Raw genomic sequence first — 26836 nt, forward strand, 5'->3', positions numbered from 1 at the left:
ACCCCTTCCCCACACCTGCATCCCTTCCCTGTGACTTCCCACCTCCTGCCACCTGCATCCCTTTATCCTGCCTTCATCCCTTTCCTGTGACTGGATTGTTGTGCTCCATGTCCACTCGGCGCCTCCACTCTCACCCACCCAAGGCCAGCGCTGTGGTGTCTCCCTCTTCCTGCTAGAGCCTTTTCTACATTCTGCACCCATTCCTTCCAGAGGTGACCACTGAGGGCCTGCCGTGGGCTGATGCTTCCTCCAAGCACCAGAACATACCAGGGGAGGAAACAAAGCCCGGCCAACAGCTGTTTGTAATACAAATTCTCAGTGAACTAGGAATCGAGGGAAACTTTCTCAACTTGCTAAAGGCACCTACAGAAATCTAAAGCTGACATCCTACGATGAATGAGATCCTAGTGGGAACGATGAGAAACTTCCCACTAGGATCAGGAACAAGGCAAGGCAGTTGTCTCTCATGTCTGCTTTTCAACATCTTACTGGAAATCCTGGCTAAGCAGATAAGAAAAGGAAATAAAAGATATACAGACTGGGGAGGAAGACATAAAACTGTCTCTACCCACAAATGACATGATCATCTGTGTAGAAAATCTGAAGAAATTGACACAAAAGCTCCAGAAAGTATTTCCGTGCTCCGTGCTAAGTTGCTTCAGTCGTGTCCGACTTTTTGCGACCGATCCCATGGACTGTAGCCCACCAGGCTTCTCTGTTCATGTGATTCTCCAGGCAAGAGTACTGGAGTGGGCTGCCATTTCCTTCTCCAGGGGATCTTCCCAACCCAGGGATTGAACCCTGTCTCCTGCATCTCCTGCACTGACAGGCAGGTTCTTTACCACCCAGCCACCAGGGAAGCCCGTGGAACTGTTTAGATTGGTGCAAATGTAATTGCAGTTTCAGATGTGAATTTTAAATCATTATGACTAGGTTCAAACACATCTCGATTACTCAAAATAGGAACCATTACAATGAATACATTTTTGCCAACAAGAAATAAGGAAATCAGTGTGTTTATTCCTGTAGCGTAAAAACCCATGTTTTGGGATTATATGAACTCTTGGAAAGCATTTTCTGCCTCCTGCTGGCTGTGGAAGTGTTTTCCCTGTAAAAAGCTGTCGAGAAGCTTTAAGAAGTGGTAGTTGAAAAAAAAAAAAAAAAGAAGTGGTAGTCGGTTGGCGAGAGGTCAGGTGAATATGGCAGACGAGGCAACACTTCGTAACCCGAGTTGTTTAACTTTTGAAGTGCTGGTTGTATGACATTCAAGCTCGTGTTGTCGTGGAGAAGAATTGGGCCCATTCAGTTGACCAGTACAGCTGCAGGCATTGCAGTTTGGGGTGCATCTCATCAATTTGCTGAGCGTACTTCTCAGATTTATTGGTTTCACCAGGATTCAGAATGCTGTAGTGGATCAGATGGGCAGCAGACCACCAAACAGTGACAGTGACCTTCTTTTGGTGCAAATTTGGCTTTGGGAAGTGCTTTAGAGCTTCTTATCAGTCCAACCACTGAGGTGGTCAACCCTTTGGGAAGTGCTTTAGAGCTTCTTATCGGTCCAACCACTGAGGTGGTCATCACCAGTTGTCATGTAAAATCCGCTTTTTGTCACATGTCGCAATAATCTGATAGAGAAATGGTTTGTTCTTGTTGCATAGAATAAGAGAAGATGACACTTCAAAACAATTTTTTTGGTTTTGATCAGCTCATGAGACACCCACTTATTGAGCTTTTCATCTTTCCAATATGCTTCAGACGCTGAATGACTGTTAATGGTCGACACTAAGTCCTCCGGCAACTTCTCATGCAGTTGTGAGAGAATCAGCTTTGATGATCGCTCTCAGTTGGCTGTCGTCAACTTGCGATGGCGGGCCACTATGCTCATCTTCAAGGCTCCCACCTCCTTTGCAAAACTTCTTGAACCATCCCTGCACTGTACCTTTGCTGGCAGCTCCTGGGCCAAATGCACTGTTGATGTTGCTAGTTGTCTCCACTGCCTTGCGACCCATTTTGAACTCAAATAAGAAAATTGTTTGAATTTTCTTTTTGTCTAACATCATTTCCATAGTCTAAACTACATATAAAATAAATAGCAAGTAATAAGTCATTAGAAAAAAATAAATCAAAATATGTGCATTAAAATGATGTATAACATAACCACATTTATTTAAGAATGTATTCCAACATCAGACGGCGAAGGTTAACAATGCAAAACTGCAATTACTTTTGCACCAACCTAATACTAAGCAGTTAAAGCCAGGTTGCAGGATATAAGGTTAATGTGCAAAAGTCAATCCCTTTCATACACACTAGCAGTGAACAAGTGAAATCTAAACTAAAATCACAATACCGTTTGCATTAGCACCCCCACAACGAAACTGTGCTGTGCTCAGTTGCTCAGTCGTGTCTGCCAGGCTCCTCTGTCGACAGGGATTCTCCAAGCAAGAATACTGGAGTGGGTTGCCATGCCCTCCTCCAGGGAATCTTCCTGACCCAGGATCAAACCTGGGTCTCCTGCATTGCGGGAAGATTTTTCACCTTCTGAACCACCAGGGAGGCCCATGAATACTGGAGTGGGTAGCCTATCCCCTCTCCGGGGGATCTTCCTGACCCAGGAATAAAACTCGGGTCTTCTGCATTGCAGGTGGATTTTTTACCACCTGAGCTACCAGGGGAGCCCTCAAAGAAACTACCTAGATATAAATCCAACAAAACTCTGATGAATGAAATCAAAGAAAACTAAATAAATGGAGAGATATTCCATGTACATGGATAGGAAGACTCACTCTTGTTAGATGTCGCTTATTCCCAGCTTGATCTATTGATTCAATGTATCCCTATCAAAATCCCAGGAAGTTATTTAGTAGATATCGGCAAACTAATTCCAAAGTTTATTAGAGAAGTGAAGGACCCAGAACAGCCAGCTATTGAAGGAGAAGAACAAAGTTGTAGACTGATGCTAACTGACTTAAAGGCTTACTATAAAGCTACAGTAATCAAGACAGTGTGGGATTGGCAACGGAACAGACAGATAGATCAATGGAGCAAAATAGAGAGCCCAGAAATAGACACACGCAAACATAGCCAACAGATCATTGACAGTGGGGCGAAGGCAGTACAGTGGAGCAAGGATAGTCTTTCAACTAACAGTGCTGGAGCCACTGGATGTCCACATGCAAAGAACTTAATCTGGACACAGACCACGTTACCCTTCACCAGCTGGGTCATAAATGTAAATGTAAGGCACAAAGCTACGAAACTCCTAGAAGACAGTGTAGGAGAAAACTAAGATGACCTTGGGTATAGTTAACGGCTTTTTAGATGCAATATCAAAGGCATGATCCATGAAAGAAATAATTGACAAGCTGGATGGACTTCATTAAAATTAAATGCTCTGGGAAAGATGATGTCAATAGAATGAGATGGCAAGCTTCAGACAGGGAGAAAATATTTGCAGAAGACACATCTGATCAAGGGCTGTCATCCAAAATAAACCAAAAACTCTTTAACACTCAGCAATAGAGAACAAATGACAGACGACAGGAAACAAATGGACCAGAGACCTGAACAGATACCTCAGCAAAAGAAGACATAAAGATGGCAAGTAAACATGAAAAGATGCTCTATGTCACTTATCTGCAGGGAAGGGTAAGTTAAAACAACAGTGAGACACTGCTCCATACCTTTAGAAGGGCTGGCGAGGAGGTGGAGCAACAGGAACTCTCATCACTGCTGATGGCATACCAATGGTACAGTCACTTTGGAAGACAGTTTGGCTGTTTCTTATAAAACTCAACATACTTTACTGTATGACCCAACAGTGATACCCCTTGGTATTTACCCAAGGAAGCTGAAAACTTATATCCACACAAAACCCTGCATGCAGATGTTTCTAGCAGCCTTATTGGTTATTGCTAAAACCTGGAAGCAACCAAGATGTCCTTCAGCAGGTGATGGATAAATAAACCGTGGTCCACCCTGACAGTGCAGTGTCCTTTAGCGCTAAAAAGAAACCAGCTTTGAAGCCATGAAAAGATATGGAAGAACCCAAATGCATACTTAGCCGTACACATGAAAGAGGTGAAAGAAGCCAGTCCGGAAGGGCTGCATGCTGTGCCATGTGATTCCAGCTACCAAATGTTCTGGAAAAGGCAGGCCTATGGAAACAACAGGCAGGTCGGTGGTTGCCAGGGCTGGAGAAGGGGACATGGATAGGCAGAGCACGGAGCTTTTAGGGCGGCGAACTGTTCTGTGTGATACTGTCATGGCAGACACAAGTCTTGGTCCATTTGTCCAAACCCACAGGCCGTACAGCACCACGAGTGAGTCCTGATGTGACCTGTGGACTCTGGGTGATGCTGACGGGCCCAGGCAGGGCCATGGGTCATAGCGAAGGTCCTGCTCTATTGCGGAATATTGATGACGGGGAGGCTGTGCATGTGCGGGGTCAGGGTAAATGGAACTCTCTATTCCCTCCCCTCAGTTTTGCTGTAAACCTAAAACTGCTGTAAGAAACACTCTTGAGGAAAAAGAGAATCCCGGCCCTCACATGTCCATGGGTGACTGGGTTAGTGACCAGACAACCTGTGAGAGGGCAGGGTCGTCTGAGCAGAGACCCATGTGGACTTGGGGAGGAACCAAGAGGGGGCCTGCGGGGAGAGGCTGGGGTGGACGCGGCTCACCGGGTCAGGGGTGTCAGGCTGCGACTGGGCTCATGTCTCTTTCGTGTGTGCCCTCATGTTTTCTGTGTGCCCTCACAGGAGTGGATCGCGGTGAACTGAGGGGCCCCTGAGCCCCATGTCGCTGGGAGTGCGCTAGAGTCACGTCGCCCACTCCAGACCCAAGTGGAGCCATGAGGGTTCCACAGGCCTGGCATACAGTAGGCACTCAGCGTGTGCTCACTTAAGGGGCACAGTTGTGGATGTGTGTGTGCCCTGCAGTGCCCGGTGCCCCAGGCGTGGGCTCCCCAGGGAAGGGTGGGCCCGCCTGCTGCAGGGAGGGCAGAAAGGCAGGCAGGGGACAGGAGCCCCTCCTGTGGCACCCCTCAAAGGCTGCAGCTGCTCCAGTGGGAGGCGGGGGCCCAGCTGGCCCCCCACCCCCTAATCAGCCTGTCAGCACTGAGGAGCTGGCAGGAGCTCCCATCAGCACTATGCTGGTGGCTGGATCTGGAGGGAGTCCAAGCCACCTGGCTCCCCTTGGCCCGGGGTGCGGGTGCTGTGGGAGTGCAGGGTCTCACGGACCCCCACCCTCCTTTCTGTGTCCCCCTTCCTACAACACAGCATCCTCAGGGGGTAGAGCCCAAGCAAGTGGGTTCAGAGGGTAGGCTTGGGACCAGTCTTATAGACAGGGTCAGGCTGTGTGAACGGCAAACAGTGTGGACGGCCAGTGAGCAGGAGGGGTGCTTGGCTGTGTGTTCCGTGGCTGCACAGGGCTGTGACTGTGTGGAGGGCATGTGTCTGAACGTGTAAGCAGGAGTGAGGGGTTTGTGCACTGTGACAGTGATGCGGATGCAGCCAGTGGTGCAGGTGGGGGAGCCGTGCCACTGCGTGTGTGCAGCACCTGAGGCTTTGGGCCCCCTGCCCTGAGTGTTGCGCTCAGACCCTCAGTAACTTTTAGGTCCCAGTGCCTTCTGCTGTCCCCGGCCTGCACTCTATCCCAGCACCTCCCCAGTTCATGGGTTTTCTGACCCCGTCTCCTCTCCACCCCTCTCCCCAGCTGCAGGGAGGGCGGGCTCCTGGGTCTCGGGAAAGCATGCTCCTGGAAGCCCCTGCTGCCTTGGGCTTTCTAGGTGTTGATGCATGGCTTCCCTGAGGCGACCTCAGGAGGTGCCAGTGCTCTCCTTAGCCCATTTACAGAGGAAGGCATGAGGCTCAGAGGGGGTTGGGGACTTTCTGGGGCCTGAGGTGCCCCCTCTGAGCCTCTGTCTAAGGTCTCGCTGTGGCTGACAGAGTAGCCTTCAGAAGCCCGGCTTCAGGGCCCCAAATGGTCTGTCCCCACATCCCTGGCTATTTTCAGGGCCGGCCTGCTCACCTCGCCCCCATGCTGCCCTTGCTCATGGGAACAGAGTCTCTGCAACTCCCTGCCTTTGTGCCAGGCCTGCCACCTCCTCTTCTTTGCTTATGGGGCCATCACTGTCTGCTGGCTGTTAACCTGGTGTCAGGACTTTAATGCCCCTCTGGGGGCCTGAGACCCCTGAACCGGTGACCTGTCAATAGGAGGTGGAGGCCTGAGTGGCAGGAGGCTGGTGGACCCTGGACAGTTAGGACCCCCTGCCCTTCCCTCCACACCTGATGGCTGAGTGCCCTCTGCCGGGTGCTGGGCTTCTACCTACAATCCATTATACAGAGCAGGCCACAGAGACCCGAGTGCCTCCTGCTCCACATTCCAGCCTCCACGTCTCCACTGAGGGCCTACTTTGGGGCTAGAATGTGGCTTCCCTAAGCTTGGGGCTGGGAGTGCCACCAGGGCTCAAGGGGGTTATTGCCATTGCTGGTCACAGCCCACATGGTCTTCAGCGTTCAGAGGCCACCTTTCTGTGCCTCAGTTTCTTCTGATGTCAAAGCAAGACTCTTGGGAGGCTTAAGGGAGAGCATCGAGATAAAGTCGTGGTGGGCGTGCACACTCATTTCTGGTTCTGCACACAGACATCAGCCCTTGCTCCTGCCCGGCATTGTGCTGGGTGACTCCAGTGATGAATCGGATCCAGAAGCTCGGGATACCTAGTGTGGCCAGGGTTTGTGTGACACAAAGAAACCCAGGCTGCCAGTGGGAGCTGCTGGGGTTCAGCATTGCCAGAGGCAAACCATCGGAAAACGTGCATTCGTCTTCTTTCCAGAAATTCTTTCTAGGCTGTGCTGGGGCCACAGAAAAGGGCTGCCTGGACATGCTCCTGGGGCCTGGCAGGCCTGGAAACAGACCACGAGCGCACAGCATGGCCAGTGCTGGAGTGAGTGGGTCCCTCCTGCTGTCCCCCTGGTGCCTGGCACAGAAATGCTGCTGCTGCTCATGATGGTGGTGGTGGTCACTCTTCTCTAGGCTCTTTATGAACTTGTCAGTTCTCAAAGCAGTCACATCTGAATGCCCGCACATTACAGATGGGACCCGAGGCCCTGAGAGGCCAGTGACCTGCCCAGGGTCTGGCCTCGTCTGACCAAAACCCTAGGATTGCACGTAGTCAGCACACGGGCAGGGTAGTGGACTGGCTGGGGGAGGGGAGGGAGGGGCCGTGCCCTGTGGCCGGAGCACTGCGGGCCCTCACTGGGCCCCAGAGGGAGGCCCAGGCGGAGGTGTCCCTCAGGGGTGTCTGCTGCCCTGGCCTTGGGGTTGAGTGGAATGAGAAGCTGTTTGGCTCTCAGGCGCTTGCTGAAGCTGAAGTGGCGTCTGGCACACACCTGGACAGGCCTGCGGGAAGGCAGGGAGACCATGGCTCAGGGGGGGCTGCCAGGTGCCTAGACATGCAACCAAGGAGTCAGAGATGGAATTTGAGCCCAGAATTGGCACACTGCAAAGCCCATGCAGCTCTGTAGCTCACAGGTGGGCTGTTTCCCACTTTGCAAACGTCAACATGAAAGCCTACTCTGTGGCCACAGGCTGAGCGGTGACTGGGAAGGCCCAGTGCTGGGCCCCATGTCTTGAGGGCCAAGTCCCTTTAGAGGGCCTGGCTGCACCTGTCTTACAGATGAGGACACTGAGGCCCGCACTGCCTTTCGGTAGCCAGAGTTCTAGCTGGCTCAGTTGCCAGGGTCTCAGGAGAAGCCAGGGATTACGGGAATCCCCCATCCAGTGCTGCTGTGGCCTAGTGAGGGGCACCTTGCCTGTGAGGGTGATGGTCAGAGGTTAGCAGTAGGATGCCAAGCCTTTTCACACTTGTCCCTGTGTTGACAGCTGGGCCCTTGGAGGCACCAGAGCCCAGCAAGCTGGCCTCCACAGCTGTCTGGAAGGTGGGCTGGGTGTTGAGGCAGGGCCACCTCGCAAGGTGAAGGGGCCCCACATGGCTTCTGCTTCAGGTAGCAGTGGGGAGTGACTATGCTGAGCCATTCTCTCCCCTCGGGGGCTGCCCCCTGCATGCACTGGAGGGTCACCAGGGCATGGATTGGGGCAGATTACCAGGCAGGGTCATATGTCTGGCTTCCCTTCCTGGATGCATGACCGTGGGCAAGTCCCTTCACCTCCCTGAGCCTTAGTTTCCTCTTCTGTAAAACAGGAATCATAATGAGTCCCTCACCTCTGGGACTCAACTGGGGAGGTCTGTGCTGTGCAGCGAAGGCCCAGGTTTTGGGGGCGGCCTGGCAGGGGGTTCGTCCCCAGCTCTGCGTCTTATAGGCTGTGTGGCCTCGGAGAAGTCCCTTTAGCTCTCAGCTTCCTTATCTGCCTGCTGGGGACAGCAGCAGATCCTACCTCAAAGGGCTTTCTCAGGACGCAGTGAGCAGGCAGGCAGGGCAAAGCCCTGTAGCTGTGAGCGGAGCTCTGGCCCAGGCTCCTGAGCAGAGTGTGCGCACCTCGACTCTGCCTGACGCTGCTGGGTGGCTGCCTGCGGGGAGCGGCGCCCGGCTGGTTCCGTCTGATGAGATATAAATAGCGGGCAATGTTTGCGAGCAAGGATCCGCCTCCCTCCCCAGCCGGCAGGGCAGCGAGGCTGACGAGCTGGTCGTGGGGACGGGAAGGGGACGGGAGCTCGTGAATAAATCATCACACGACCCGGCTTAGTGCCCCGGCCTCAAGGCGGCGGTGCAGTTAGCGCCTCAACAGGCAGGAGAGGGTGACGCGTGCGGCTCGGCCCAGCGGCCCTGGTGCCTGGCGTCTGGAGCGCCCTCTTCTGGGGCCCGGTGAACCTGCAGGGCGGCCCCACCCAGTCCCTGTCCCTGCTTGCTGCCTTCCCAGGTGGACTCCCCGGGCTCCGAAGGGACCCACCCCACGGACTGTCTGCCCACTGGGTCGAGCACTCGCGTCCTGGCTCTGGCAGCCCTCACAGGCTCAAGGACAGACAGGCGAGGCTGCGAATGGAGCCTGGGCCAAGCCTGGCCCTCTCAGCCCTCCTGCTCCTCTTTGTGTTCAGTGGTTTGCTTTTTTTTTTTTTTCTTTTGAACCAAGGCCGCCCCAGCTTAGCCAGCTCCTGCCCCATTACCAGGGTGACCAGGCCAGCCATAGCCTTCGCCCCACAGCTGCAGCCAGGGTCAGGTGAGGGACTTCAGTGCATGCACATGTGTGTAGCTGAACATGTGTGCATGGCTATGTCACACCTCCTACACACGTGTGTACACACAGCTCACACATAAAGATACACGCGTGCAAGAACAGACACATGGAGACTCACCCCACCCCATGGTGTCCAGCCCCGGCGTGATGGAGGCGCAGATGTGCCCTCGTGAGGACACAGCCCAGGCCCCTTTGCTGATGTTCCCAGAGGAGCAGGGGTGTGCATGTGCACCGGTCAGTGAGAGAGCTTTGTTCCTCATGCCCTGGTCGCTGCATGAGCGCCACCTCTGGCCACGCAGCTGCGTGATGAACACAGCACCCTGTCTCCCGTCTGCTGCAGCCTCCAGCTCCCACAGCACCTGCTTCCAGCTGCTGTCCTCCTCCAGTCACCTCCCAAACCCTCCACTCCAGATCTGTTTCTGGGGAAACAAACTGGGGCCACGTGCGTGCACGCTCTGACACTCCTGGAGTCACACGCACCCGCACCCCAGGCTGTCTTTGCAGGATGTGTGCACATGTGTGTGCATGCCTTTGTGTGCTGGACTGGGGTCTGGGCACTGTGCGTAGACTAACAGGCAGGCAGTAGAACTGGGTCCCTTTCACAGATCTGGAAATGAGACAGAGATTAGTCATGTAAACACGCAGCGCAGCTGTAGAGGAGGGCAGGCTGGAGCCGGCGAGGCCGGGACCGTGTGCAGGAGGACTCCCCAGCCCCGACCGCTGGCAGTGCTGACGGTGCAGATGAAGGCGGGAGCAGCCTCCATCCCTTGGCTTCTGGTCATGGGCCCCAGCCCCTGGGTACGCACAACCTCTCCAGGAGGTCCGGCCTGAGGATGGCACTGACTAGCCTGTTGCCTTGGGGCACTGTATCCTATCTCTGACCCTGTTGCTTCCTCTTGGGGCAGTCTCAGCATTGTTGAAAGGTGCACACAGTTGGTGCTAAATAAAGTTCCAGGTAGGAGAAAGCTCTTCCTGGGGCTCTCAGTGGCCACCCTTCCTGCTCTTGGGGAAACTGCCCCCACAATCTACCTCATCTTCCTGGGCACAGGCTCAGAGAGGGCCAGTGGCTCAAGCCACACAGCACAGCAGGGCCTAATACGGTCCAGACCTCATGCCCCTGTCCCCTAGTCTTGGGCTCTCTGCAGCCCCTGGCCTCCCACAGTACTGGTTTGCCATGAAGGAGAGGCAGCTGGTGAGAGCTTCCTGAGCACCTTGGAGAAAACTGGTTTTTCCTGGAGACATCTGGGCCAGACATGTGGTCAGTGCCTGAGTCTTGGTTTCCATGGCCCTGAATCTGGACTCAGTGATCCCTACCCAGCTCTGGGTGGACCAGCTGTGTGACCCTGGGCATGGTGCTCACCCTCTCTGAGCCCCGGTTAGTTGTGACTATCCGAAGGAACCATGGTGTGAATGGAAGTAGCCCGTGTCACGGTGTCCACGTGGGTGCGCAGTTCCAGCTGTTAGGGTTGGAAAAGCATCTGTGGTGGAGGCCAGCGTGAGGCTGTGTGGGTCAGAGGCTCACACGCCCTCGAGCTTGCTGCCTTGCCACCCTGAGCCTCAGTCTCCTCGAGCAAGGCAGGACGTGGGAGCGTTTCCTCCAAAAGCCATTTCTGGGGCGTGGATTGTTCTTACTACTGGCAGATGAGAAAGAGGAGGCTCGGGTGCCCCGGCACATGCAGCTCTAGCCTTGCTGCCTCCTTCCAGTTCCTTGAGCACATGGAGCAACATCCCAGCCTCAAGGTCTTTGTCCTTGCGCATATTTCCAAGAACACTGCTGTCTCCTCCTGCAGGCCTCAAGCCACGTGTCACCCCCTCAGAGAGGTCTTCCTCTGCCCACTCTGCTTCAGGTATGACTCGGTTCTTTCCTCCCCAGCATGGTTTTTGTCTGCCTTGCCCTCACGCAGTCTTGGCCCTGAGCACTGTGTCTGCATACAGCGGAGGCCCAGCGGTGTCTGCTGAGTGAATGCCCCGTCCCTGGGGCATTAGAACCCTGCTCTAATTAGAATCCAGCTCTCCAGAGCATCCTGGGTGGAATGATGGGTCATCCGGAAGCCCACCCTGTTTTCTCAGCCTCTTGATCTCAGAGCACAGCTTCCGGCCCATCCCAGGGTGAATCCTGGACCTCAGAGGTCTGTCAGGCCTTCCTATTGAATCTTCTGTTCCCAAAATAAAGCCAGATTTATAAGATGAGGATGGGGAGAAGAGAGAAACTGAGAAAACAACTGTCCCTCTGCTCCCCTAGCAAGCGTCCAGGTCCATGGGGCACTGAGGCCAGGAGTCAGGCCGTGTCCTGCCTGACTTTTGCCTGGAAGGCTTCACACTGTGCCCAGCCTGCCATGAAGCAAGGTGGCCCCTGGTCAGGAGGGTTCCTTAGGGAGGAGGTGGCTGGACGCAGAGGGACAGAGGCCAGGTCGTGGATGCAGGGCTTGGATCTGCTGCTCAGGGCCTGGTGATGGTGGACACAATGCTTCTCTCTGCAACTTACTTCCTCCTTGCTCAAAGACACGTGGGCCATCTCACCTGAACTGTCCTTGGGTGCAGTGCCAGACACTCAGCAGAAGCTAGGCATTCACTGCCAGGGTTCTAAGAAACCTGCTGCCGGCACCTGGCAGGGAGCAGCAGGGGACCCAGGGAAATCTTGAAAGGCTTCCTAGAGGAGGCATCCTTGGAATTTGAAAGATGAAACGCAGAGCAGGGTTTTCTGAGGTGAGGGCCCAGCCCAGGCTGAGGCTTTGGGTGTGGACACTCCTGAGACGGCCCCCACTGAGGATGGGGGGTTCACATTCCCACTGTGTCCTTTTCTCTTGTTGATTTATAAGAACCCTTTATATACTATGTATATCAGCCCTTTCTATAGCAAACGTATCATTTACCATCCATTTTGCTTATAATGTATTTTAATAAGCAACATCATGAATATTTTTATGGTGGCCGATTTTCCAACCTTTTGTTTCGTGGCCTTTCGTGTCCCAGGGCGTTCCTTGTCCCTTTGTCTCAGGTCTCTGCTCTCCTGTGCGCACTTAGAAACTGTTTGAGACTTAAGTTGAAGCTTGATAAATTACAGCTGTAAGGAAAACAGACCCCACAGTGTCTTTGCTCACTGCATGGTCCCTCCCATCCTGTCTATCTGCTCTCCCCTTCCTGCTTGGAGTGAAGTCTAGTCCAGGCCCTCCATGGAGGGACCTGTGACCCTCCCCCTTCAGGGTGAGTCAGAGGCTCAGAGATGTGGTGTTGGGAAGGTGTGGGGGGACCAGGGTATTTCCAGCTCTGTGTACTAACCTGATGAAACCCATCATGACCACATGAAATAGATAACGTTATTCATCCCATCTCACTGGTGAGAAAACTGGGCTCAGAGAGTTATATGACTTGCTCAAGGTCATCCAGGAAGGGACAGAGACAAGATTGGAATGCAAGCCATACTGCCTCTGGTTTTATACTTTCAAACTCTTCTCTGGTGCCCTGATTGCCCTTGGGGCCAAGCCCAAACTCATTAAAATAACGTGCAGGGCCTCTCAGCACCTCTGCTTCTACACATTGGTGTGACGTGCACAGGCACTCAGCACCTAGTTTCCCTGCTTTTAGGGTCTCTTTCTGCACCCTGCTCAGCTGAATGCAGGTGCTGGAAGGGCCAGCCCCCTCACGTGTAGTAGGAGCAGAGTTCAGAGTTGGGCGAGCTTTGCCCAAGGCCTAGTGTGTGAGGAACAGAGCCAGTGCGCACCCTGCTCTCTGGGACCCCGAGTGCTCCTGGCAGTGCGTGGTCAGTCTCAGCTGGGCCCTCTCCAGGGAGTCCCCTGCCCCCCGACTGAGTCACACTCCTCCCCTGGCCTCCAAAGGCTCTGACCGTGCCTCTGACCCTGCCCGTTATGGCTGCTACCTAGCTCGCTGTCTTCCTGCTTGGTGAGGTGCCCCTTGTAGACAAACGCTGCTGGTCCATCACAGAGCCCCTGGTGCCCAGCTGAGTCCAGCAGTGAGTGAGCGCTCAGGAAAGTTTGCCTCCCAGAGGGAGGTCCAGAGAGGGACGGGGGCCTGCCCTAGGCCACACAGTGAGTTTGAGCAGAGCTGGGGCCCCCATGAGTAACCCCAAGATCCCCCAGGCCCCACTTGGTCCTGGGACCCACAGAAGCCCAGGGATGGGCCAGTGTCTCTAATGGCCACTCTAGCAAAGGGCACCAGGAGTCTGTCCTCTGCTGCTTCCAGGGGCCCAGGGCCAAGGACACCCTGTCTCCCTCCTGCTCCTACTCCTCGTGGAAGGATGTTCTCAAGATAAAAATACCCTCGGAAGTATTTCCTGGTGCCTGGCGTGACCTGTCTTCCACATTGGGGGCCAGAACTTCCTGCCTTGGCTTTATCTCGGGGCTCAGAGAGTGGACATTTATCCCTCCTGGCCGCTTGGCTAAGCCTAGCCTTGTGGTCAGTGCATCCAGCCCCTGTCTCCAGGCCACGGAATCTGAGGGGCCTGAGAGGTTGTGGTTGCTGTGGTTCCTGTAGCCGGCACTTACTGGGCACCCTTGCCAGAGATGACACCCTGGGCACAGAGCTGGGGAGTGGGGGCAGGGCAGCCAGACCCAACCCCTGCAGAGCTCAGGGCTCTCCTGCTTCAGAGCCTGTTGGGTGCATCCTGAGAGCAATGCACCGGGCCACGCAGGAGGGTGTCGTCCTCTTAGAACACTGGGACGGCCGGCATTTACTGTGCGCCTGCTGCACTGGACACCCTCTTTGTAGCCTCCCCATTTTGCAGATGAGAAGCCTGAGGCCCAGGGAAGTTCCCACTGGGAGCTAGGGGGTGATCAGGCCTCGAATGCAGGGCTGAGGCTTGCTGGTCCCCAAGCCCCACCCTCAGGGGAGGCTGTCATTGGTGAGGATGGTGACTGTGGTGGTGGAACCGCGTGGTGCCCGGCTGGTGCCCAGTGCACTTCCCCCATGGCACTGGAGCAAGGCTGAGCAGCAAGGGGGAGGGACCCACCCCGCCCACCCCGCCCACCCCGCCCACCCCGCCCCTGACTGACAGGATGGTCCTGGGGGAAAAGCAGAGGGCTCCTCTCCCTCGCTGGGAGGCTGAGGGACAGTCTCGCTGTCACGTCAGGTCATCCTTATCAGCTGAAGACCCTGCCCCTACTCTGACCTTCCCTGTTCAGGACTGTGGACCCCCCTCAGGAGTATGTTTAGTGAACCTCCGAGGGTTGGAGGTCACACCTGTCTCATGGGCCGTGGCTGCTGCAGGGGAAGATGGAGCGCTGGGAGGGTGTCAGATCCTGAGCTCTTGTCCCTGAGCTGCCGCTCACTCTGTGTCTGTGTGACCCGGGGCAGGTCCCTGCTCTACTCAAAGGCTTTGTCTCCTTCTTGTGGAGCTGGTTTGCTTCCCTCACAGGAGAGAGCCCGTTTTAGGGAGCAGGGAGGCAGGCTGAGAGAGCCAGGGAAGGCAGGCCGAATGACCCCACGAAATGGGAGGCAGGCGCTCCTCCGTCTGCCCTGCCCATGGCCAGATGTCATCTCCCCTGCTCAGTTCCAGCTCTCGGTGACCTCACCCTTCTCAGCCTCAGTTTTCTCATCTATCCCTCAGGGTGGGCTGTGAAGGTTGAAGTATCACTGAGGCCAGGAACCCAGCACCCAGGGCCAGATACAGTGGGTGTCCACTCCAGGAGAAGGACAAGAGGTCAGAGGCCCTGGACCTAGTCCTATCTGTCAAAAGTCCAGCTACCTGTTGGGGTCTGGGGTTGAGACGCCACCGTTTTTAGAGGGACCAATGGCAGGGCCCCTGGCTGCTGCTTTGGGAACCATGAGGGATGGCGAAGCAGGAGGCTGAGGGCTGGGTGTCCTGAGGTGAGCCCAGAGTGAAGGGAGATCCGCCAGGCCACCTCCTAAAAGCATGAGCAGGTGCCCCGAGCCAGGAAGTGACTCAGCCAAGGTCATACAGCTGGTGAGAGGCAGAGTTGCAACTGAAACTGGGTTTGTATGCTTCTAAACCCACCACTGGCGCTGCCTGAGAAGGCTTGTGATATGGGGCTGACTCACCACCCTTAATCCCAGCTGGAAGATCCAGCGTGACTGTGGATGCCCGCCAATGGTGGCTGCGAGAGAGTGGCCTGCATGGGCACTGTGGCCAGAGGACATCTCAGGTGGCTTGCCTCCAAAGACTCCCCGATGCCCCCTTCCCCCTGCCCCCTGCCATGACATTATGGCATGCTGCGGAGGAAGGCAGGGGCTGTCTGCTCACAGCGGGGCCTGTGGTTGGTGTGCTGAAGGCTCTGCAGGTAGCCAGGTACGCAAGTCACACCCTGAGGTCCTCTGACCTGAGGAGAACCACGACAGTGCCCCGTCTCTGCAGCAGGAGCAGCAGCAGCTCTGACTTCATAGGGTTCCGATGTCGTGAGCCTTGCCTGAGTTGGTGTCTGTGAAGCGCCTACCAAGTGGCTGGCATGCAATAGTAAGCATTCAGTAACTGTCAGCAGTCACTTTCTCTGGGGGCCCGCATTGTACTGCCTTTCTCTGGTTCTGAAGGGTTGTTATGGGGAGACTCACAGGGTCCTCCACCTTCCACGGGGTCCTGGGAAAGCAAGCAGAAATGGGGGTTTGTGTGGGAGTTTATGACTGTTGAGCTCTCCCCAGCAAGGAGAATGGTAACTGTGCTCTGTCAACTTCAGGGTCTTCCAGCTGCTGAGGCCTCTCCAGCTGGTGGGGAGATGGCAGCCACTGCTACTGCAGCCTTGAAGACAGTCACTTGCTTGGTGAGCACCGTTACTTAGAAGATAAGGTTCCAGAGGTAAGATTGGGTCATGGGTGTGCACCTGTACACCCAGTCATCCTTCCATCCAGGCACTCATCTCTTTACCCACCTGCCCATCCACCCATCCACCCACCTATGTGACCTCTCATCCACCCTCTATCCATCTTCCTTCCATCTAACTCTTCATCTACCTACCCAACCCATCCAGCCATCCTTCCATCCATTCACCTCCCTTGCCAGCTATCCAGTCACCCATTCATCCATCCAGCCACCCACCCACCCATTCACCCATCCATAGATTCATCTGTCCATCTGTCCTTCCACTCATTCATCCATCTACTCAAACATCCATCCACCCACTCTATCCATCCATCCATCCATCTGCTCAATCCATCCATCCATCCGCTCAATCCATCTGTCCATCCACCAATCCACTCAAACGTCCATCCACCCAATCCATCCATCCATCCGCCAATCCACTCAAACGTCCATCCACCCAACTCATCCAGACGTTTCTCACCTGCCTAACTAATCCACCCCTCTAGTCATCCTCCATCCGTCCGTGCATCCACCTGTCAGCCCCATTTATCCATCTACACGCTTGACCACCCATTGGTACATGTGAAGGTCTCCTCATTCATGATTCCTCCATCTCCTCATCCATGCCTCTGTTCAGCAGCTTATTCCCTTGTCTTTGTCTGAGCAGCAAACATTTACTGGGTGCCCGCTCTGTTCCAGGCCTTCCTCAGTCTCTCTGGACTTCTGAGATTGGCCAGAGATGGGGCCAAGGCAAAACCAACTCTCACACAAGGTGGAAAAGCACCTTCTGGCCCTGACAGAAGGTGCCCAGGGCCAGAGAATCTAAAAGGGCCTCAGGGAAGTGGTGGGCTTCCACTGGTCCTAACCGATGGGTTTCCAGCATTCCCACTAGCTGTGATTTGGAGACTGGACCATGTGGGGCGAGGGTCACCACAGGAACATCTGTAAGGAGCCTGTTGCAGTGTCCAGATAGCAATGCCTGGACAGGAGGGGCCTGTGGGCAAGGAGTGGGTGGATGGCTTTGATCATTCAGATCAAATGCACAGGACCTGGGGAGGGAGTGGATTTGGGGGCTGAAGAGGAGGGAGGAGGCCAGGCTTGTTGGCTGGGGTGACTGGGGAAATGGTTGGGCTGCCCAGTGACCCCATAGGGTGCTGGGGGTGTGAGGAAACAAGGAGACTGAGGGGGCAAGAAGGGGGAAGGGGTGAGCTTTGGAGAAGAGGAGGAGCCTGTTGGCTCTGCGGGGCTGGGAGGACGTGCGGGGAGGTGGGCTGAGGGTGTGGAGTCCTTGCTGAGAGCAGGCCTGAGGGGCCCTGCGAGCTTTGGTAGAGTAGGCGCCCCATGTGTGCTCTCTGTAGTGGGGAGCTGCTCCCTGGCCCGCCACTGCACAGGCGGAAAGGCTGGTGTTGGCGGTTGGAAACTGGGCAGGTGCGCCTGGAAGTGGGGAGGGCCCAGGGACAGCTGAGCGTCGGCCAGGCCCATCACCAGCACACAGCTCTCCTCAGGCCTCACGTGGGCCTGGCAGGGGCCCCACCCTGAAGGTGTGCACAGTGTGGACTCCAAATGTTTGCAGCCTGGGGGTGACATCTGGGGAAGGGGAAGGACTGTGTCTGAGAAAGGTGGGCAGGCACAAGAGATGGCCATCATCACCCCAGACTGTGAGGGGAGAGGTGTTGGGCTCTCCCCAACCAGCCTTAGCCTGCTTGCTGGACCCTGAGGCGCCAGCCTGCCCTCCCCACTCCAGGGATGCCCCTCTCCCGCCTTTGCACCCTGAGCCGCCTGTCTCCCTGTGGTGCACCCTCCAAGCCTGGCCCAGACCGCTTGCTCCCTGTGTGACTGGGTGAGGCACCCTTCTCAGAGCCTCCGTCTCCCCACCTGCAGATGAAGGGTTGCGTTTTTCAAGCCATTGTGCTGAGTCTGATAGTATCTGGATTAGCAAAAAGGGTGTGGCCACCACAGGCTGTAGTGAAAAAGTGCTCTGTGATGGATTAATGATGTCTGCCTTGGGCAGGGACTGGAGAGGAGGTGTTTGTAGGTTACATGCTGGCTTTCTCTGAGACAAGTGCTTTGTAAGGATTCTTCCAGTTGACCATGGACTTGTAAGGACTGGACCGTGAGGTAGTGAGTGCCCCTTCCCTGGATGTTCCAAGCGGGGCCTGAATGGCCATAGATCAGGGGTGCTTGTGAGGGTCTTGCCTCTGCTTCTGTGTGCTGAGAGAGGGGCTATTTGTGTCTTATCACCACGTGGCATTGCAGGGACCCTGAGGACTGAGGCTGGGAATACAGTGTCATGTCCACATCTGGCCTTGGGGCCTGGAGGAGATAAGAAGATGGGAAGTTGAGTTCTCTTCAACCCCCCACACTAGGTGCTCACTTATGAAAGGCTGTGTGACCCTGGGTAAATGACTGAAGCTTTCTGAGCTTCAGTTTCCTCACCCAGAAAGTCGTAAGAAGGGATTACATGACCTATTTGAGCTCTTAGCGCCTGGCAGGTAGTAAGTGCCTGACAAATATTGATCACCCTGTTCACACCTATGCAGGGGTCCTGCCACCTGGGAAGCCTCCCAGGGACGGGGACATTGAGCGCCTCCTCAGTGGCCCCTCTATCAGCCCAACTAGTTAGTGCTTTCTTGGCTTCAGCCTGGTCTCCTCTTGGGTGCTGTAGAAACCTGAGGCCCAGAGCCTCAGGGGACCTGGCAGAGGGTGGCCCACTCCATCCGGAGGCACCTCCTGATGACTCGGCCCCACCGGTAGTCACGTGTTAGCTGCCTGCCTAAAAGCTCCCAGCCCAGTCCCTGCTGGGGCACTGAGTCTGCTGGGTGCCGGAGCCTCTGTGCATGGGTGCAGTGGCCGGCGGGCATGCCGGCTCTGGAGACGCTGGGATCAGGACAGGTTTGCCTCCCCTTGGGGCTCTCTGGGTCCAGCCCACTGGGGGTGCCTCACACCCCACCTCCGCTGCTGTAGTCGCCTGTCCTGGCTCAGGCAGGAGATCCCAGTGCCTGTCTCCTCTTTCCCTCCTCACAACCTCTGGGACCCCTGCCAGTCATCCTGGGCTTCCACCTGCTGTGGTGTTAACTATTGTCTTTATTATGTATCTCATCCTGGCCCATGAGGTGTTTTGTGACCTGGAACAAGTCTCAGCCTCAGTTTTCCCATTTATAAAATGGAGAGCTAGCCTCCTTGCTTGCTAAGGCCTCTTCCAGCAAAGCAACTCTAGCTTCCTGTCAGTCTAATCTAACCGTATGTACCTGTTGAGCCAGAGCCAGATAGACCTGTACGTCTTGGTTGAGGATATTGTCCCACTTTGGATTTTTTTTTTTGGCCATGCCCTGCAACTTTCAGGATGTTAGTTCCCAGACCAGAGATGGGATCCAACTTAGGTCCCCTGCAGTGGAAGTGCAACATCCTAACCACTAGACCGCCAGGGGTGTCCCCCACATTTCTTAAACCGAGTCCTTGAAGACCGCAGAGCCCTGCAACCTTGCCTTCTGTGTGCGGAGGGTCCCTGCATGTTTGGCAAGTTTGTGGTGCCAGGGCTCCTGCTGTGGGTCCTTTCCTCAGCCTTTCTTTGTGGTGGTGTGTTCACAAGTGCCTGTGAGGGCTCCCCACAGCCCTGGCATCTCACGCACACACACATGCACACATGTGCACCCAGAGCTGCCCGCTGTGTCTCTGCTCCTTGGCTTCCAGGGGTCTTTGCCTGGGTGACTTTGCTCCAAGTACCAGCCTCCAGCTCTGAATAGTGGGGGAGTGGCTGTGAGTGTGGCCTGTGGATTTTCTCTATGGTTTTAGGAGAAACTTCAATAGAATAGGTCTGGGTGGGGCATAGGCACCCAGCTCAGGCAGAGATGCCAGTGGTCACTGTGACACCTTCCACCTGCCCGGGAGCTGGCCAAGTCACAGCCTCCATGTGAGGCTGCCCAGCTGCTGGGAACAGTCGTGCCAGTCTGGGCTCTCCTGGCCTTTGATTCTTTTGATTCTGTCCCCATTACAGGCTTCAAGCTGCTCAGAGCCTTACCCGGAGCAGCCGTGACCTGCTGGACATCCCACAAGTCCTCCCGGCCACACAGACCTGCCCCTTGCAATCTGGTGGCATGCTGCCGGCTTCTGAGTGCCCCATCCGGGTCACCTCTGCTTGGAAGGCCCAGGAATCTTGGGCTGGGCTGTCTTCCAGGCACGGTCCCTGGGGTACCCTCACCACCGGCTCCTTGCCTCCTGGCCCAGGCAGAAGCAGCGCCCACCATGATAGCCTCAGGCCTCAGCTCCTCAGACCCAGGGTGAGGTGGTCAGCTGCAGCAGCTGTAGGGGAGAATGGCAGCGTGAGGAGAGCTGCCGCAGAGCCTGGGGTCCGCACGTTGGGAGACCTTGTGTCAGAGAGAAGTAGTTCTGAGTTCAGCTCTCCTGCTTAGTGGTTACGTGATTTTGGGAAGGTCACTTGACCTCTCTGAAACTCCATCCAGAGAGTAGAAATAGCCACAGTAGTTACCTCCTTGGGCTGCTGAGGAGTGACCCAGGAGTGTTTGCTGATGGGTCTGGCCTGCTCTCCCTGTCGGCGGATGAGCTGGGAGCATTGTGTACTTGCCAGACCTGGGGATCCAGTGACATTGGCAACTGGGCGGCCCCTGGGAGGGGTCTGCAGCCCGGCTGGTTGAGTGGGATCCACCTCCACCTTCTCCCAGGTGTCTGGAGCAGAGATCAGAGGTGGTGCCTCTCTGCGGCTCTGGCTGTGCCCCACCCCGCAGACCAGGGCTGGTCCCAGCTCTGCCACCTCCTGGCTGTCAGCTCCATTCCCTCTCCTGGTCTGGCCGCCCTGGGACCGTCTCTGGGGCCTCGGCATCTCAGTGCATTCAAGCGCTCCCAGGCTCATCTGGCTCTGACCTCGTGATGTGACTGGTTTGGAGTTGGGGAGGCGTGGGGTCCATCAGTGCCCTGCCACGTTGTTCCCGCTTGGTGCCTGACATGGACTGCCACATGGCCTCAGTGCCCACCCATGGGGCCAAGTGGAGTTGGGATCTCCCACCTACAGATGCTGCCCCAGAACCAGCAGGGCCATGGGGGAGGGGTGGCTACCCGCGCATCTGGGGCCTGGATGCTTGCTCCCAGCAGTGAGATTGGGACTTGTCGGCTGTGGGAACAGTGCCGTGGGGTGTGGCCTGGGACCACCCAGTGTGCGAGTGTGTGCCAGCCAGGTGCTGTGCTGAGTGGGCTGAGGATGAGGACTCTTCTGAGTCCTCCCCACATGCTCTTATTTAGAGCTGAGGAAGGCAGGGGTGGCGGAGGTCCCCAGGCTGAGGTCAGCAGTCAGTGACCCCTCTGGAGGCTGACTCATGGGCCCCCTTCTAGCCACCTTTGGTGATGGGGAGGCCATAGGCCTTGCTTATGGGCAGTGAGAATAGGCACCTGGGGGAGGTGTGAGTGTCAGGAGGGTGGTGGGTCCAGCCTTGGGTGTCCATCAGGCCCAGGCCCAGGCCCCCAGAGTGAAACTGCCGTGAACAAACAGCAAACGCCTGTACTCAGGGAGCTGGTGGTCTTGTGGTGGGACGGCTTGTGCAGCCCTGAGCAAGCTGTTGTTGTGGTCACTAGTGCTAAGGGGTCAGGGAGGGATGTGTGGGGTTTGAGTGGGGTTCTGGGGGGTGTACAGTTTTCTCGGGTGCAGGGAGGCCCTGGGAGATGCCGCCGAGGCGTCAAAGCCAGGGCTCAGAGGAGGGTGTCCAGGTGGGCCTGGAGGCGAGCAAAGGCAAGGCTGGAGACGAGATGGACTGACTCCTGGTGGCTGCCGTGGGCACTGGCACCGAGCAGGAAGGCCAGCATGGTGGCTTTCCTGCTGGTCTTCGTGGGTGATTTCAAGGACTCAGGCTGGGAGGGTAGAAGAAGGAGCTGGATCCTGAATCCTGAATATATTGGAAAGCAGAGCGCTTGGTGGGAAAAGGAAGAACCCAGGGTTCTCGTCTGGAGCAGCTGGGAGGATGGAGGCAGGCGAGGAGCTGGCTGAGATGGGAGGGAGGACTAGGAGCTGGTTGTGGGTGAGTCTGGGTCTCCGCAACCATGGCTTGGCCGGGGGCGGAGGCATGGAGGTAAGAGGGCAGCTACTGCGCCAGCACCACCATCAGCCCTGCCATCCTCTCTGTTGCAGGGGCTGCCCAACCCTGAGCCAGTCTGGGGTCAAGTGGGGTCCCGCTGCCCCCACCTCCTGGATGACTGCGTCCGGCCGCACAAACCCCTACAGCATCGTGTCTTCAGAGGAGGACGGGCTGCACCTGGTCACCATGTCGGGCGCCAACGGCTTCGGCAATGGCAAGGTGCACACGCGGCGCAGGTGCCGGAATCGCTTCGTCAAGAAGAATGGCCAGTGCAACATCGAGTTCGCCAACATGGATGAGAAGTCGCAGCGCTACCTGGCGGACATGTTCACCACGTGCGTGGACATCCGCTGGCGCTACATGCTGCTCATCTTCTCGCTGGCCTTCCTCGCCTCCTGGTTGCTGTTCGGGGTCATCTTCTGGGTCATTGCGGTGGCCCATGGGGACCTGGAGCCTGCCGAGGCCCGTGGCCGCACGCCATGCGTGCTGCAGGTGCACGGCTTCATGGCGGCCTTCCTCTTCTCCATTGAGACGCAGACCACCATCGGCTACGGGCTGCGCTGCGTGACCGAGGAGTGCCCGGTGGCGGTGTTCATGGTGGTGGCGCAGTCCATCGTGGGCTGCATTATCGACTCCTTCATGATTGGCGCCATCATGGCCAAGATGGCGCGGCCCAAGAAGCGCGCGCAGACGCTGCTCTTCAGCCACAATGCGGTGGTGGCGCTGCGTGACGGCAAGCTCTGCCTCATGTGGCGCGTGGGCAACCTACGCAAGAGCCACATCGTGGAGGCCCACGTGCGGGCCCAGCTCATCAAGCCCCGGGTCACCGAGGAGGGCGAGTACATCCCGCTGGACCAGATCGACATTGATGTCGGCTTTGACAAGGGCCTGGACCGCATCTTCCTGGTGTCTCCCATCACCATCCTGCACGAGATCGACGAGGCCAGCCCTCTGTTTGGCATCAGCCGGCAGGACCTGGAAACGGATGACTTCGAGATCGTGGTCATCCTGGAGGGCATGGTGGAGGCCACTGCCATGACCACGCAGGCCCGCAGCTCCTACCTGGCCAACGAGATCCTGTGGGGCCACCGCTTTGAGCCTGTCCTCTTTGAGGAGAAGAACCAGTACAAGATCGACTACTCACATTTCCACAAGACGTATGAGGTGCCATCCACACCCCGCTGCAGTGCCAAGGACCTAGTGGAGAACAAGTTCCTGCTGCCAAGCACCAACTCCTTCTGCTACGAGAACGAGCTGGCCTTCCTGAGCCGCGACGAGGAGGACGAGGTGGACGGAGAGCAGGACAGCCTTGGCCCCCAGGCCCGGCGCGACTTTGACAGGCCGCAGGCCGGCACAGCCCTTGAGCAGCGGCCTTACAGACGGGAGTCTGAGATCTGAGCTGCCGTCGGTTGGCCGAGGTGCAGCATCTGCCCCGCCAAGGAGAGGCCTGAGCGCCTCGAGGGCTCTGGGCCTGAGCAGGATGAGCTTGGGCCCTGGTTGCAGACTCAGTAGCGTTTTAGATGTTATATGTTTCTTTACAACGCCTAGGAATGTTGGCGGGAGAGTAGGTGGCTTGTGCTGCCTCTGGGGCTGGGGAAGGCCCAGGGGTGGGGAGGTGGCCTCTGGGCACTGGGCTGCAGGAGCCAGGGCCTTCTGCCTGAGGAGGGAGCTGCAGCCTGTCTAGAGACGGCTGACCAGCCCCCGACCTCTGTGGGCGAAGGCCAGCAGGCAGTAGGGTGCCTCACTGGTTTTTACCTTGGGGAGAAACACCAGTTTTGGCTTTCTCAATCTTAGTTTGAGTAAGACTGTTTACAAACAAAAAAAAATTAATATGTGATTGATTTTTATAATTTGTTGGGGGGAGAAAGGACAGTTAGAATTCTGTTAGTCTGCTAGAATACAAGTAGCTGAGTGGAGTTTCCAGCAAGTTCCCGATGCTGGGCAGGCCTCTCTTCCATGAAGACGGCACATGTGCCTGATGGTGCAGCCTGCAGGGTAGGCGTGGGGCTCACCCCCATTCTTTATGCTCACAAAGTGAATTGGATTTCATTTGTGATGGCAATACCGAGACCATGTTAATGATCCTAATGGAGGCTTTCCAGTGTTACTGGGGTGGGGGTAAGGGCCAGGAAGAGTCTGGGAAGAGCTTTCAAGTTTGACTCTGTGCCTCCTGCGAGGCGTGTCTCAGGGCCAGGATGGGACCTGCCGCCCACCGTCCCCCACCCTGACCTGCCGGGTTCTCCTGTTTGCTTCTCTCTCCTTTTTTGCCCAGAGGCCTTCCCCAGAACTGTGGGGGTGGATGGCTCCATGGGAAGGAGAGCTGGGTTCCCCAACTCCAAGGAAGTGTTTCAGCCCCATCCCCACGGGGCCCCAGCATGAGTCGTGCCTTAGAGACCCTGGGAGTTTGGCTCCAGTTGTCACTGTTTTTACTGGATTCACGCCTCCTCTCTGCAGCCCCTAACTCCACCATACTCCTCTGTCTGCAGAGGTTGGGCTGACCTGGCACCCCACCCTTCCAAGGCAAGCAGTGCAGGTGTGCCCGGGCGGGGCCCAGCTGGGCTGTGCCCTGATGCTGAACACATAGGAGTGTCCTAGGAAACGTGAGCTTGTCAGCACACACCTCTGGGTCTGGTAGAGGCTTGGGTTCTTTGTTTGTCACTGGCTTTTGGCTCTGCCAGCCCAAGAGCTGCCCAGCACAGGATTGTTCTTGATGGAGAAAGCAGCTGGCAGGGGCCAGGCCTCAGGATGGAGCCTGGGCCTTTCCCGGGACTGCTGAGAGCACTGTGCTCACATATGACTGGGCTGTTCAGTCATTAGCGAGCTGGCATCTCCCCAGCCTACCTGCCCAGGTGCTGTGGGACAACTCACGACCAGGAGGTGCTAGGACTCTGGCCCCTCCCTTCCTCCAACCCCAAGGCAGCTGGAGGCTTGCCCCAAGGTCAGGGGCCATGCGGGTCCTGGCACAGACTGTCCATTCCCAGCCAGAGAGCCCTGCCCTGGCCTCAGACCACACCCTAACTTTCAGCCAGGAACAGTCAAAAGGGTCAGTCCGAGGCAGGTGGAGGCCGCTCGTCCGCTCAAGATCTACTGGATGGGCCTCTCTCCTTCCCAGCCCTGAGCCTCGGGCTTCTTCAGCCTCAGTCCTGGGGTGGTGTGGAGCCCTGTGGGAGCCGTGAAGGTAGCAGATGGCCCTGGTCGCTTGGGGCTGGCACACAGGCCTGCCGGGCCAGTCCTCCACTCACCCCACCCAGGCCCCAGCTGTCTTGAGTGGCCTGGGGCCCCTCCTCTCAGGCCTGTCCACCTCCTAGGCTCACACGGGATGGCTCAGGCCACAGACTCTGCAGGAGGGCCACTCCGAGCTGCCTTTCATCCCTCACCAAAGGCAGATGCTGTGTTTTCAAACTCCACTATCTGCTTTTTGCCTCCTCTGTGTTTATTTATTTATTGCTTGTGCTAAAGACCAAAATAGTCTCCCTCTTTAGTGCCCTTGAAGCAGGAGGGCAGATGGAGGAGCTGTGTGTGCAGAGGCAGGATCAGGTGGTCCCTGGGGCGTGTGTGCCTGTGTGTGGGGTATGGAGTGTGTGAACTCACTGAGTGTTCAGTGTGCCATGTGCTGTGTGTGTGCAGAACACGTGTGTTGTGTGGGAGTCTGTGGGCACACAGGTGTAGGTCACATGTGGCCTGTGTGCTGTACAGGTGGGGGTACAAACTTGCTCTGCCCCCGCCCCCTGGCAGTGGTAGTTCCAGGAAGCTTCCTGGCAGCCTGGGCCTGGTGGTGCAGGGGCTGGAGCTGCCCGAGGCGCCCTCTGTCCTGAGAAAGCAAGCTGCTTACGTGGGGAGGGGCCTGGAGCCAAGTGTGTGAGAGCCGAGGCGTGAATTCCCATGTTGAGTCATCTCATCCATGTGCCAGTGAAGTGTGTCCAGTGACGGCTTTTCCTGGAAGTGCTCGAGTCTGTGCATGGGAGTGTCCTGCAGATGTGTGCCCACGACCATCTCTACGTGTGTGTGAATCCGGGCAGGTGGCGTCTGTGTGTGATACTCCGTGTGTGTCTACCCATGGGTCTGTTTGTCTGTTGGTTCCTGTGTTTCCAGGTGCGGGGCTGGGCACACAGCACTGACAGACCCCAGCTGTGGTCCCACCAGCCCTCTGCCCCAACTCTGTCCACGTGGGCATGGAAGGGGCACGGGTGACAGGGTGAGGCTTCTGTGCACGTTGGCACAAGGTGGCAGCCACACGAGTATGTGAGTGTGCCACCTCCAAAGGTGAGCGTCTGCATATGACTGCATGTTAGGAGGCCTGTGTGCATCTGTCCACAAACACACGTACACGCATGTGCCAGGCTCTGGCAGCAGAGCTGCGCCTGCCTGCCGAGGGTGGTGTGTGCGTCTGCGGACTGCTTCTGTCCGGTCAGGCCCAGGTGTGCTTCTCAGAACACGGCCGCTGCCTGCCATACCTGCTGGTGCTGTGCCGCCCAGTCCCTGCCCCCAGAGGGTCCCAGTGCGGGCCGCGGACCTGGTGGGAAGGAGGCCCCTGCAAAGGGCAAATCGACGTCAAATATATTTTAAATGGTGAAACGAGGAGAATTTTCATGTTATTTTCAACACAGAGTGTCTGGAGATGTAGGCCACGAGACTAAACCACACTACACTCATCTCAGCCTCCCTGAGCGGTGCCGTGTGCAGACGTGTGTTGAAAGGCCCTGCCTGGTGTGGTGCCCCCCACCCGCACCCAACACCCCGTGACCTGCGGGGGGCTCCCCCAGAGGCTGATGAAGGAGGACAGAGAGGACAGAAG

The 26836-nt window shown here is 56.6% G+C and overlaps 1 protein-coding gene across 4 annotated transcripts in view; it reads left to right on the forward strand.

The window, feature by feature from the left end:
• Window positions 1–26616, forward strand: part of KCNJ12 (potassium inwardly rectifying channel subfamily J member 12) — a 38835-nt gene extending 12219 nt beyond the window's left edge. For 2 of the 4 annotated variants that reach the window (XM_060394846.1, XM_027974746.3), the window contains exons 2-4: window positions 10986–11042; window positions 15840–15958; window positions 22095–26616. In XM_060394846.1, coding sequence (XP_060250829.1) covers window positions 22156–23439 — 1284 coding nt within the window. In that variant the 5' untranslated portion in view covers window positions 10986–11042; window positions 15840–15958; window positions 22095–22155 and the 3' untranslated portion in view covers window positions 23440–26616. Of the gene's footprint in view, window positions 1–9095; window positions 9178–10985; window positions 11043–15839; window positions 15959–22094 lie in introns of those variants that run through there. The other 2 variants (XM_060394847.1, XM_004012746.6) reach the window with 2 other exon arrangements.
• Window positions 26617–26836: the final 220 nt, after the last annotated feature.

This window comes from Ovis aries, chromosome 11 (assembly GCF_016772045.2).
Source record: "Ovis aries strain OAR_USU_Benz2616 breed Rambouillet chromosome 11, ARS-UI_Ramb_v3.0, whole genome shotgun sequence".
NCBI lineage: Eukaryota > Metazoa > Chordata > Mammalia > Artiodactyla > Bovidae > Ovis > Ovis aries.